At 38.0% G+C, this 13637-nt stretch overlaps 1 protein-coding gene across 1 annotated transcript in view; it reads left to right on the top strand.

Moving 5' to 3' along the window:
- The window catches only part of MMS22L (MMS22 like, DNA repair protein), a 101476-nt gene that overhangs the window by 38336 nt on the left and 49503 nt on the right, over positions 1-13637 (top strand). Inside the window, exons 13-14 of the mRNA XM_071547860.1 lie at positions 258-478; positions 2817-3326. Coding sequence (XP_071403961.1) covers positions 258-478; positions 2817-3326 — 731 coding nt within the window. The remainder of the gene's footprint in view (positions 1-257; positions 479-2816; positions 3327-13637) is intronic.

The following is a 13637-nucleotide window of genomic DNA, read 5'->3' as shown; positions in this document are numbered from 1 at the left end:
ATTTAATCAAATCATGTTTTGGTCCATTACATTATGTGACAATAGAATGAGTTCAAATTTAACTTTTACTTTGCACCAGGAATATGGATTTTAAGATCTTGTGAAAATGCTTTGCACATATTTACAGTAAATTTTTATTTTTTCGTTGTGGTAGGAAAATATCCTTTTGGTTTTGTGAAGGATTACATCTTATTGCATTTGGCATATTAGCATTTACTGTTATCTATAATCTTTTCTGTTTTCACTTGTTCTTTTAGAACAGTTGCTTTACTGTTCCTTGGCTTGGTCTGAAGGATCTGGCAAATGTTAGTAAGACTTCTATGTCAATGCTTGAGTTGGTGAAACGTTACAGCTGTGAACAGCAGATCCCTTCTCTGTACAAGTCCAGCAACAGTTACTTCATTTTTCTCAGCATTTTGGCACGGATGATGAAAGAAGAAAACAGTGGCATGCATCCTTGGAAACAAATTAAAGGACGGTATGGCCACTAGTTTGTCTTATGTTGTAAGAAGTGTAGTGAGTCAGTGGCCCTTCCCACCAAATGCAAAGCGGGAGGGTATTGGGCTCAGAGAAAGTAAAGGGGGTGAGTGATCCAGGTTAATTCATAATTTGAAGAAAACAGTTGTTCCCTGAAGTTTCTGTTGCCAGCTGAGGTGTAACACAGTCCAAGAGCTGGGTCCAAGAATCACCTTGGCATCCATAGCCTGTGATGATTTACTTCGTCCTGCTGGTCAGGAATTTGGTACACTGGCAACCTATGCAGTGGTACAACCGAGTTCCCAGACAGGTAATGTAATTAAAACACAGAAACAGTGTTTGAGCTGCATACAAGCCATGTGTTGTCCAAGAACATGCAGACTGACACTTGTTAAGTCTGCATTTTCATTTATATTTAGTTTCTTTTAAATAATTTCCAAAATTTCTCACAATATTTTTTCTGAGGGTTTTAATATTTCACTTAATTTTGAAACATACTAATAAAGAAGTACAGTCATTCATGATATGAAAAAATATAAAATATATGTGCTCCAAATCAAACTCATGATGTTTTAAATGCTTACTGAATCCATGAAACTTATTATAGGAATGAGATTGCACTAATTATTACAAGTGCTAACTTTTAATTTATTATTTTCATTATATATAGAAAACTTAGAATTAGTTTTGGTTTATGGTTTTGATTTTTTTAAAAAGTGTGTTATTAAGTATTAGTAAAATTAATTATATTTTTATTAAGTGTTAGCAAGATCTTCATGTATGCAAGTAATAAATATATAAGAAACTGCTCATGCGTATGCACACCTTACCAAGTTATGTGGTGTATTTCTTCCAAGAAAGAAAGGTTATCCTGGCTATCAGAAAACAAAAGTCAAAAAAGTAATGTCTATGTACACTTCACAAGTCAGTAAAGTCTGGGTTTTAAAATCACTTCAGCTACATAGAAACAAGTATGTTGTTGGATTTAGTATCAGTGTCTTGCTTTATTTTGTAGTTTTAATTAGCCACTCTATTTTTACTGAAACCAAATTATACTTACATTTTTGTGCTATTATAGCTTGTTGCTTTTCCTAATTTAAGAGGGGGAATATTAATACACAACTCTCAGTGCATCAGTCTGCTCAACCAGTATTCATCATTTCTACCTTGAAAAAATCAATTACACAAGTATCAAAATTTAACAGCCTACAGCTATGATTTTGGGATGAACACTGTTTTCAGCAGCTAACCAAGCATTAATTGATGCATGAAAAATGTAAATGCCTGTCAGTAGTAATTTACTACCAAACAACATTAATTGGATTTGCTGTAAATTTTGGTGGCTAGATTTGATAATTTCAGCACCATTTCCAACTATTTTTCCAGGTGACAGAATAGGAAAACAGCATTTATGGATGTTTAACTACTGTATCTAGAACTTAGTTTAAATTAAAGGTCAAGGATATACCCAAGGTTTTAAACCAACAAATCATAAAGTTAAGTGAGCCATTTGTAAAACCTTTCTGCTTTATGTCAAGCACTTTAAAGTTGCAAAGCAGCACTGTCCTATAAGCAATACAGATAAAGTTTAACACCTTCCTGCTGGAGAGAGACTTTTCTTCCCAATGCCTCAGTTTCCCTGTTTTCTTCCAAACTTTTAGTCCACCATCCATACCACAGGTGTGCAATACAGGTTGATACAGACTTTGCAGAAGCACTGTGGAGAAAAGGAATTTTCCATTAGAAATCTTCCAATCCCTTTTACTGCAGTAATAGTTTGGTTTGTTAGACTTGGATCACAGCAGCCGTGGCAGTAAAACATAACAGAAATCAGCAGCTGATTTCCACATGGAAATGAGAGAATTTCTAGCTGGCATACAGGAATGATTTGCAGTTGCAAAGAGCTGCTACTTGACATCTTCCTTTCCTATTAGCCCTCATGGACTAAACTTGATTGATTTGAAGGCCTGGTATGGAGGACACCCATCATAGACAAAGTAGAGAGTCTACATATTCATGTTGTGCTCAACTGTGTACTAGAGGTTGGAGAGAAGAAAAGGGTTAGGCTGTACCTCAAATTGGAAATGCTTAACATGTACCTTAAAAGAGGAGCAGAACAAGAAAGAGCTCATTTGTTCCAGTAGGCAAAACAGCAGAAAAAGGGAGGGGAAAAAAGAGTATTTAAAATTGAAAGAGGATAACTGTAAACTAAAAGCATAAAAATACCATTTAGTCTCTCAAGCAGGTAGAAAATTCCATACTTTAGGGTACTTTCTTTTTCCTGTGTTGGTTTTTTTGTGTGTTCTGTTTTATTTTGTTCATTTGCTTTTTTAATGTAGAATTTATTCCAAGTTCCATCGGAGAAGAATGCAGGAGCTGACAGAAGTGGGGCTACAGAACTTTTTTAACCTGTTCCTCATGCTGGCAATTGTTGCAGAGACAGAAGATATAGTGAGTCGAGTGTTGGATCTTTTGGATTTCCTGACTTCTTCCTCCATCACCATGTCTCAGAGAGCTCTCATCTGGAGAGGTCATTTTGCTTTCCTTTTGATTTATGTTGAGAAGAACATGGACATTAGCGTCCTAGCTGAGAAAATCTCAAATGCTTTCCGTGAGAAGGCAAAGGAGTTTTTAGTAACCAAAAATGACTACACACAGAGACACAGTCTCTGGACTCTACTTTCGACCTACATTGATGGTGCCCAGGAAGTGTTTGAGACTAGCTGCTACTTGAGCCTTTCTGAGGAAAAGTTGCTGAATGATGGCTTTACTATGCTGCTGCCTGCTTGTCGAGAAGCTGAGCTGAGTATGGTACTGAATTTTCTTCAGGTTGTGCTAGCCAGGCTTCGGTAAGTTGTTTAGTTAAATTGTGGATATAGACTGGCACATTGCTTTTGTTTTTAGAGTTAAACTGTATTTTTCACTGAAATAGAGTAAAAGAAAAGAGAAATCTCTGAGGGACTGTGGATATGTTAAATTTCAAAATCCACCAATACTTCAGTGCATTTAGAATCTCAGAAATGTTTCCTTGCTGTTTCAGGAGGTCAGGTTTGACATCCTGAGATTTTGTTATGAATTAGTGCCTCTGTAGAAAGTCATCCAGTTGCTACTATTTCAGACAATATCATCTTTTCTTTGGCACAGGGAATTTCAAAATTATTTTCTGAAATAAATTACTAAAGTTAGGGGGTTATTTTTTTTTCTTTGTTTCTTGACTGAATGTATTCTGTTTTTCAGACTCTTCATTCTATTTTTTTCTCTTTCACCAAGGTTGCATTCAAATACCACAGTTACGGAGATTTAAATACTTGTCTGGGGTTTGATAGGAAGGAAGGAAATCATATTTTACCACTTCAAGCAGTTTTGCTTTGATGTACTAGTTCATTTTTCAACATCCGCAGTGCCCTTCAATAAGCATATTTTTTTGTCTACTGATGCCTTTGAGAAGCATTCCTCCAGTTTGAAGCCCAAACTGCCTTTTTTTTTTTAAGGTATTAAGAGGCAGCTATTGATCTGCCATTACTTCAAATGTGCAAGACTGAAATATGTGTAAAGAGCTGTGGAAGAGTGCATAATAGGAATACCGAGGCCCATATGCAAGATCTCTCTTTAAATAAGTTCTTTGTTATTGTCTTGTAGTTTGACTGCAGCTGTCAATAGCTTATAGATCCAAAGACAACTGTTTTTCAGGCAGTCTTTTGAAAAAAAGATGAAGCACAAAACTAAGTTTAGTTGATTTATTATTTATTATTTCAGTTCAACTGAATGTATTTCCTGGAATAAATTGGAGACTTCAGAAATACTTTGACATTTTCTCCATTAGCTAATGCACAGCATTTGTTGTGTTGTTTTTAAAGATGAAATAGGGAGAAATTTGAGTCTGGTGACAAAGTTTCCTATTTCATAACTTGGTATTATTTCAGAGCTTTCCAGGACTGGGGGTTATGTGGCCCTCTTGTAATACAGGGAAGAAGTTCATTCCAGACTTCTCATGTCACCACAGACAGAGTACAGAACAATATTTGTACATTTTCTGACAAAAAGCAGTTCTGCTGAAATATTTGATTTATCAACATTCAAATAGTAATTGGTATAAGATTATTAGAGTCTTGCTTTTAACAATTCTTTATTGCAGCTTCTGTATTTGTATGTTTGGTTACTGTTAACTGCCTATTTATTCCATCTACTGAGAAACTAAAATCCTTAACATTTAGCTCTTCTTTGGTCAACCTCACCTTGAACACTGTTTGCAGTTTTGGGCACTGCAGTATAAGAAAGACATTAAGCTATTGGAGAGTGTCCAAAGGAGAGTAATGAAGATGGTGCAGGACCTTGAGGGGAAGCTGTATGAGGAGTGGCTGAGGGCATTTGTTCTGTGCAGCCTGGAGAAGAGGAGACTGAGAGGAGACCTCACTGCAGTTACAACTTGCTGGTGAGGGGAAAAGGAGTGGCAGGCACTGATCTCTTCTCTGTGGTGACCAGTGGCAGGATTCAAGGGAATGTCCTGAAGTTGTATCAGGGGACATTTAAGTTGGATATTAGAAAAAGGTTCTTCCCTCAGAGGGTCGTTGGGCACTGGCACAGGCTCCCCAGGGAGTTCAAGAAGTGTTTGGACAATACTCTGACACAGGGTGTGACTCTTGGGGACAGTCCTATACAGGACCTGCAGCTGGACTTGATGATCCTTGTGGGTCTCTTTCAACTCTGTGTATTCTGTGATAAACACTTGAAACTTCAGGTTGTATGGAACATGAAAATGTTACTCATTTTCTCTCCCACTTTGACAGACTCACTGAAAGTAGTCATCTTGTTGCCATGCAAGCAACAACACTAAAACTTGGGTCAAAAGATGCAGATGACTTTGTGCTAACCAGATGTTAAACTATTTTTGACTTGACCAGACTGATTAGGCCTGGTCTGTCTGCAGACTCAGAAAAGGATGAAATGGTTCAATTTGTTTGTAAACTCCAGGCTGATATAAGATACTAGGCATTTCATAAATGTAGTTTCTCTGTACACTGTAATAATTTTATAACTGTATGACAGGGAATTTACAGGTAAGAAGGAAATGAGATCACTGATTAAAGAGAGAAGCAGCTCCCCCTAGGTTGTTAAGAAATAATAACTTCTTGTACCTCTTTCTGCTAACTCCAGATGATGGCTCACAGGAGCATTCTTTTTTGCTGATTAAGTAGCATTATGAAAGTACTGACTTGGGTAGGTTAACTAAATGCCTCAGTATTTAAAGCTTAAAATATCAAATAGTTTTAGCAATCCCCTTTAAGATATCTTGTGGGATTGCTGGAATCTCACTCCAGGTTTCCAAATTGCTTTTATTTGAGGATACTGTAAAAAAATTCCAGTCTTTAATTTTCAGAGTGAGGTGTAGCCAAAAGCTCTTCTTTAATTATAGCTATTCATGCTGCTATAGTTAAGGGTCTGTCAGCATTTCCATTTTAAACCTTTATTTTCAAGGGTTTTTAACATAGCAGTGAAAATTTGCTCTGGGCTAAAACTCGGCATATAAGGGTTTGAAAGTGCAGTTGTTTTCTTTCTTTTTTCTTAAAAGACATCTGAAAAGAGACTCCCACCTTCGCCATTTTTACATTACTGTGTTTTAATATAACCCTTTCCCAGTTTTTCTTGTATTTTACTTGACTGCTAGAAAAGTGCTGGTAGCTTTTCATTGTTGTATTTACCTATGTTTAGACTGCTTTAAAGAAGCTTTCTTAAACCACATTTTTATTGTTACCATTATGATTATTTTGGTGTCTATATATTTAAATAGAACTATGACTTGGCAGGAGAACTCATTTTTATCACTTTTTGATGTGAGGTGACTGGATAATTGGAATCAAGATGCTACTTGCTGGCACTTGCAAGTATTTGATCTTCATAGTGAGATTCTGTATGAAGTGTAAGGTTGTATTTCAATAGTCTCCTTTTTAACAACATGTAAAATAAACAGTAAGCAATCAAGAAACTCCCAAAAATAAAAATGTGAAGTGCTTCCTACCTAGATTTACTTGGAGGATTCAGCTTCTAGCTCAGACATAAGTTTTTTCTTTTATTTTTTTCCCTGTTTTTTAAGCAATGTTTTAGAATCCTGATTTTTTTTTCTTTTTTATTGAAAAGTAAGGGCAGGATGTTTGTCCATGTATGCTTTTATTTGTCCCAAATTTCAGGTGCTGCCTGTCATCTGAGTACCTTACACAAAAATAACCCCTAGATTAATAAAAATGTAGGCATTAAATGGATTTGACAGAACTTGCTGTAAAAATGGACACAATGAAGAAATCTGCTGTAGGTTCTGGCACTTCCATATGTTATTCTTAAAAGAAGTTTTTGAAACAGTCTAAAATGTCTTTTATTGTAATCATGTATTGCTCTGACATGAGCATTCTCTTACTCTCATCATTCGGGGTTTTGTGATGGGTTAGCACAGAGTTACAGGATTATAAAATGTGAATATGTGCCCAGGTATGAAGTCACTGCTGTGCTCCAAACATCTTTGCCTAGTTTTGAGGAGACTTGGTACTGATTCCCGTAGGAGAAATGAGAAATACCACAAACCTAATACCATAATAAACAGTAATTGTATTTTGTAAACAATTCTTGTGTATTTATGCCCATTTGTATTTTTTTGCCAATTTTTGAATATTTCTGTGTGTAAATTTCATAAGCTCTTACAGGAATACTAGTCAGGTAAACCTGTCTCTAGTTAAAAGTTTCATTAAGAATTGGGCCATGGATAACAGCAGAGCTGGATGTTTCTGTCTGTTAGAGTGTGTTTAGCCTTGAGGTTGTGGGAGAAATCACGATAGGAATGGATTATCCAGTATATCTTTGCTATGGAAATGTATAGTCATTTGTAATTTTTTTTGCGTTATACTTGCCATCAAAACAGCCTGTGGGAAGCTTTTTTGAGACCAACAGAAGCCTCTCTCCCCTTCTCTGTTACTGTGTAAGTCAGCAGATAAGCTCAGGAGGAGAATAGAAAGGTCCTCCCTCCTCCTTTTCTTCCCCCTCAGGGGTTTTAGTGTTAGTCTTTGTAAAATCTTTTTTCTGATGTTGAGCTTCTGAAAACTATATTCTGAAGAGTTTGGGAGAGCATGAGTCTCCTCTTACCCACCCCATCCTGCGATGATATTTAGAGCTACCAGCTGTGATGTCCTGATAAGCACAGAAGGTAACTCTGTGACTAAGCCACTGAACTGAGAGTCAGAAAATGTTAGTTTGGCTCTAAGAGCTCCTAAGCTTAATGAATGACCATTAGAAAGTCATTAAAAGTTGCTATGATTTTTTTTACTGTGTGAAAAAAATGAAATAAATCCTTTTTTCACTTCACAGCATAGATCTTATGCCTTGGAAGCAAGCATGCCTTGCTATGCGAACTTGACCTATGGCTTAAAGTATTTTTAGTGGGTTTTTTTGAAATTCACGTATTCCATTATAAAACTAATGTTTGAATTAGTGTAATAAACATTGAGAGCATGAGAAGCAGCATCTTGAGAGGTTTGTTGTGTCTAAATCCTTTAAAATAATCTCTTACTGTCTTCTGAGGGAATGCTGTGTATGTTCTTAGCTACAGTTGTTGCCTTAAGGTGTGACTCTTGTAATTAAAATTTCATTTTCCTTTATATTCTGCCTACTTTATGTGGTATTTGAGGTTTTTTTTCAGGTTTTTATTGGGGTCTAAAATCACATTTTACACCTTTGTTCCTTGTATTCTGATCTTCAGAGATGACTAGCTAAAACTGTTGTGTGTTTTGATTGTTTCATTTGGGCTTGTCTAGTTTGGAGAAGAGGAGGCTGAGCGCTGACCTCATTGTTTCCTACAGCTTCCTGAAGAGGGAAAGTAAAGAGTGAGGTGCTAAGTTCATTTCCCTGGGCTCCAGGTATAGGACAGGTGGGAATGGTTCAAAGCTGCACCGGAGGAGGTTTAGGCTGGTCATTAGGAAACATTTCTTCACCGCACAGGTAGTCAAGCACTGTAACAAACTTCCTAGAGACATGGTTGATGCCCCAAGCCTGTCAGTGTTTAAGAGACAATTGGACAATGCTGTTAATAATTGCTTTAGCTCTTGATCAGCTTAGACAATTGGACTAGAAAATTCTTGTATGCCCCTTTCAGCTGAAATATTCTAGTCTACTCAGTGCTATTCTAGAATCACTTTTAGAAGAAACTGAAACAACGAAAGCTGTCAAAAAACCTTTTAATTGTTGATGCCTGAAAAAAGTGACTTGGTAGACACCCAAAGCTAAAGAAACTCAAGTATGGTACTCAGACATCAATCATGAAGATCCACAGTTCTGTCCCCTGTGGTACAGATGGAAACACTTTTCTGCATTTCATCCTTTGTATCCGTTCTATCTACCAAAAAATAATCCACATAAGCTTTCTGTAGCCTACCTGACAGCAGTACAAGACTTAACCATTGTGAAAGAGTAAATCCATGGAAAAAAGTGTAAAATCATATCCAGGTGTACTGAAAACCTGCTGCTTGAGACCCTGCAGTTGTTTAGAGAACTATGTGCTCCTTGAAGGATATAAAGCGCAGATTTGTTTTCTGATGGAAGTGTCTCACTATTCTGGAACTATTTTCCCCAAATTAACTTTCCTCTCAGTTTTCCTTCTATTCTTCACATGAGATGAGAGAATGGCTTTTCATATGGAGTATTTTTTTTTGTGGATGTTAAACAAAAGAAATAATTTTGTCGATAAAACCATTATATGCAAGTAGCCTTCTAATCTCTTAATTTTGATTGTTTCTTCATTACCTTACAAGATATATATTTCTTCTCTCTTTAGGATATCTCTTGTCAGATTTAAGGCTTATTTAAAATGAACAGAAAGCTGAAGCAATTTTCTTTATTCCATTTCAGTCTCCTAAGGCCTATTTCCCCCTGGTGAGCTCATAGCAACAGGGGGGTTTAAGGGAATTCAGCTTTCTGCAAATTAATGTCTCACATCATGAAAATTCAGGACCTTTTTTTTTCCTATGTCTTGAAAAAGTAATACAGTGAGTGCGAGTATTATTTCTTGCCAGCGGGTGGAAGATGAATGATTTTGTCACAGTTTTACTGCTTGATGAGCAGTGTCCTGAGGGTCAGGCTTAAGTCTGTGTCACTATGCTGCTCATTACTCTTGAGCTAAATAAGGGCTGATTGGATCTAAATTGCCTAGCACATGGGCCGCAGATGAGCTCAGTGAGTAGGGGATGACCTGCTATTCAGGCTGGGAGTAACCCCGGTGTGCAAATGCTGCATTAGAACACCGTGGGAGAATGAGAGGCTACCGACCGCTGCCAGCAAAAGAAATCGAAATGTAAAAACTCTTTGATGCTGCAATGTTAGAATTTGAAATGTAGGAAGTGACAGGTTGATGGTACTTATCAGCTTTGGCTGGATTAGAGAACAGTGTCATCTTGCTTATATAATGACAGAAGAATGAAGCCAGCTCCCAACTACTTTGTGGTGTGGAGTTGCTGCTATCACAGCCAATGCTGCCTCCTACTGACAGTGTGTGCAGAAGGATGGAGAAAGTGGATGGTGAGCTGGCTCCGGACAGCATGCTTGGCCTCTCTGGCACCTGAGTGCACTCTGTGCTATGCCCATCTGTGCCCATATGTTTCTGGTCCCTTAGCAGAGAATCATAAACCCAACAGAAAAAATGGCAAGTGTACATTCTGGGACAAGAGCAAGCCACTATCTTGGCTGTGTCAAGAATGGTTGTACAAGTCAGTTACATACACTGAACTAGACACATCTGTCTCTGCTTCACTGAAAATATTTCCCTTTGCACTCTTGTGTCCATTGCTAGACCCTATGAAATGATTTGGTCTCTGAAGAGGAGAATTAATTTGTGCCTCTGTGTTTTAAAGAAAGTTGACCCTTATAGAGGGGAAAAAAATATGAACCAACTCCAAGGAAATCATTATGCTAACTGAAGACATGAATATACTTGTCTTAATGAAGGAAAATGAAAAGCAAGGAAAGCACCTGCCCAGTGCTGAACACAACACAGATTTGCAGTTCTGAAAGATTCAGTTCAGTGGTTCAGTAGAACAAGCTTTTGTGTTTTGTTTCCCTCAACCATCATTTATGCTATGAAAACTGGGTAATAGCTACAGAGGTAATGAATAGCCACTTGCTTCATTTTTTACAGATTTATTTCAGATTCTGTTACTGACAGCTGTACCTACTGCCATCAGTTTCTTTTACTACTAACTTCTGAGACTACCTCATTGGCAAAACCAATTTGGTGTGCTCTCTTGAAACCAGTGGCTAAATGAAGAGAAGGGATGAATCTAAATACATTCTGTGTTTTTTCCTGTTTTTCTATTTTCTGGGTATATGCTATTTGATTCTTCTTCCTCTGGAATGTTTTTACTCATGATAAAATTTTTTCTTAGCTATAAAACAACTTCTACTGTATTTGTTTCAGGGTATTGTAACAAAATAAAACAGCAGCCTTAAAAGTACAAATAGTTTTTCTGTAAAATGATCTAAATCTATGGGAATGAGAGAGCAAATTTAAAAAAAAAACATCAGTAGCATAAGGCTTTAGTGTTACTTGTATTATCTTAGTATTATCAGCGTTTAATAGCATCACTTCAAATCACTGAAAGTTGGGGGAACTGTTTAGCACAACTAGTTGCAGTAGATGAAAATGGGTTACAGAGTTTGAGTTTCCGTGTAGGCAAAAATAGAGGGTGTTTCTCTGTTTGAATAGAAAAACCCCAGAATTTAAAATTGTTCTGCCCTTAGGCGATATTGGCAAGGAATGGGTCTTTCGGTGTTGTCTTTTCTCCTCAAGACTGACTCTGTGTGCATTCTCAAAGGAAGCAGCAGTGTTGTGAATGGTGTGTCACCAAGAATCCTGACTGGAGACCAGAATGGATCATTTCCGCTGTGCCTTTTGCAACCAGACTTGCCTGTCCTGCATTGGCCTTTTAGCCACCAGCGTGCTTGTAGCAAGTGTAGGGAGTGCCCTTCTCAAGTCTTCGTTTGCAGACCCTAGCCGTGATGATGGTGTTCTGCCCTTGCTTGTAGACTTTGCTATAAGGCTATAGTGGCTGCAAGAAAATTGGAAATTGAACTGAAATCTGATGGCTAACTTTTAACAGTGACTTTCTCATGTACGCAACCTGTACGATATTAGGAAGCAGGACCTAATGTGACTTGAATATCATTGTGGGGTGTGTTAATAAACTCCTGCAGGTGAGAGGAGGAGCTGCTTATTCTGTCTTTAGCTGTAGTGGCCATGTCAGCTTAAAAAACATGTATGAATAACTTAAAGATTGAAGAGAGTCACAGAAGTGAATGACTAGAGTAAGAAGTTTGTATAAGTTTGATGGAGCTGATTTCAGCTGGGAAAAGTTGTGGAGAAACATGCTGGGAGTTACCCAGTATGTAATGTTGCAGGTTTTCTGTTCTTCATGCCAGTTAAGACGGAATCGGCTAAATTTTGGGCAGAAGTTTGGTGTGATTATTTAGAGTAGGCTGCAGATATAACGCAGGCTTCAGGAGAGACTTGTGGAATTGAATTTTAGTTTTCTTTTTTTAAACAGCAAATCAGAAAAACATTTGCCAGAAAGTAGTCTTATGTGAACGTGCCAGACTGGTGATGCTACCCAGTCTTTCATTTATGTTTTCTGTGATTGGTTATTAAGGAGTTCTCAGTGCAGGTGGTGGCCAATTAGTATGGATGCATCCTAAACAGTATTCTGTGCTTTTCCTTACAGGACAAAAACTCAGTGAAATAAGAAGGTAAAGAAACAGTACCAGAAACTCTAATCTGCTGTAAAATTGAACTTTGAAAACCTGTCATTCATTTTGACTTTGAGTATCTTCACTCTCTTTAATTTCCTCATTCTCTTGGAGGAGGGAAACTTGAACCTGTGTAGTGCTTCTGTATCCTGCTCACTCATGAAATTTCTGGAGTGGGAGTGTGCATATGGCTTCTACTGTATGCACAGCACAGTGGCCCTGCTGAACAGGGTGATGAGCTTTCAGTGGTTATGTGTTTGAGTCTTGAAATCTGTTTAGGACATTACTTTGAAAATGCTTTTTTAGACATTTTCTAAGGGAAGCTATTTGATACAGGGCAAGGTAGGTGTATACTGTCATGTTTTATTTGCCTTGGAGCAAGTCCAAGTGTCACTAATTGCCAATGGCTAAATGCTCCGGCTTTCTTTACAGCTGTATTAAAACAGGGATGCTGAAAATGCGTGTAATGGCAAATAAGCCTAGAATAGTAGGCCACCATATCCTCCCTAAAAACAAACCAGAAAGAATAGAGCATCCTCTGCAATGTGTACATTGTGCATCTCAGGGTCAGGCGGAGGGCCCTTCTTGACATTTTTAGTGGGAGGAGCAAGTAGAGAAAGATAAAAGCAGTTTGTAGTTTACTTGGTTGTCTGATAAGCTGAAAGTGCTGTCTATGCTCTCCTCTTTTTTCACAACCAGAAGGCCCTGTTTATCTCTAATCGGGGTTAATTAAAGCCTTAGGGCCATAATGAGTCCCTGCCAATGGCTGTAAGGTACAGTCATAATCAAGGCTGCAGCCCCTCACTGTAGGGAGCTGAGAGGCAACCATGGGCTTGTAGCAGGCTCTTACCATACAGCTGTGCTGATGCTTTCCGAAAATATGAGTGCACTTTTTTTTTATAGTTCTGTTCATTTATCAATTTCTGGTGTTAGCAAAGAGTTGTATGAAGCGTGTGGTGTAGTGTGCGTGCTTGCAGATCCACCCTAGGAGACAGAAAGCTGCTGGTTCTCTCCATGGTAATGCAGGGGCTGTACAGGCAGCCACAGCAGCCATTATGCACGCAGCAGGAGCGCTGCTGCAGCCGGGCATGAGTCACCCTCTTATTGAGGGGCAGGAGAAGGGACAAACAGGCAACTACAGATGTGCTTGCCAGGACAATGAGGTTTCCTTCTGCTGCTTTTTTGCAGTCTTGTTTTCCTTGCAAAATAGTCAACCACAAGAATAAAATCGAACATTTTCATTGGCATTCTTTTGTTTCCCCGGTCAGGAATATATTGATTAGCTATTGGCGATGTGCACTTGAAAATACTTCCATAAGTGTCCCAGGTATCTTGCTAAAATATTTTCAAGCTGCTAAAGATTTGCTCTCAGGGAATTCCTTCAATTC

Source organism: Pithys albifrons, chromosome 2 (genome assembly GCF_047495875.1).
Source record: "Pithys albifrons albifrons isolate INPA30051 chromosome 2, PitAlb_v1, whole genome shotgun sequence".
Classification (NCBI taxonomy): Eukaryota; Metazoa; Chordata; class Aves; order Passeriformes; family Thamnophilidae; genus Pithys; species Pithys albifrons.
Note: the sequence above shows the minus strand (reverse complement) of the source record. Positions and strands in the feature narration are given on the sequence as shown.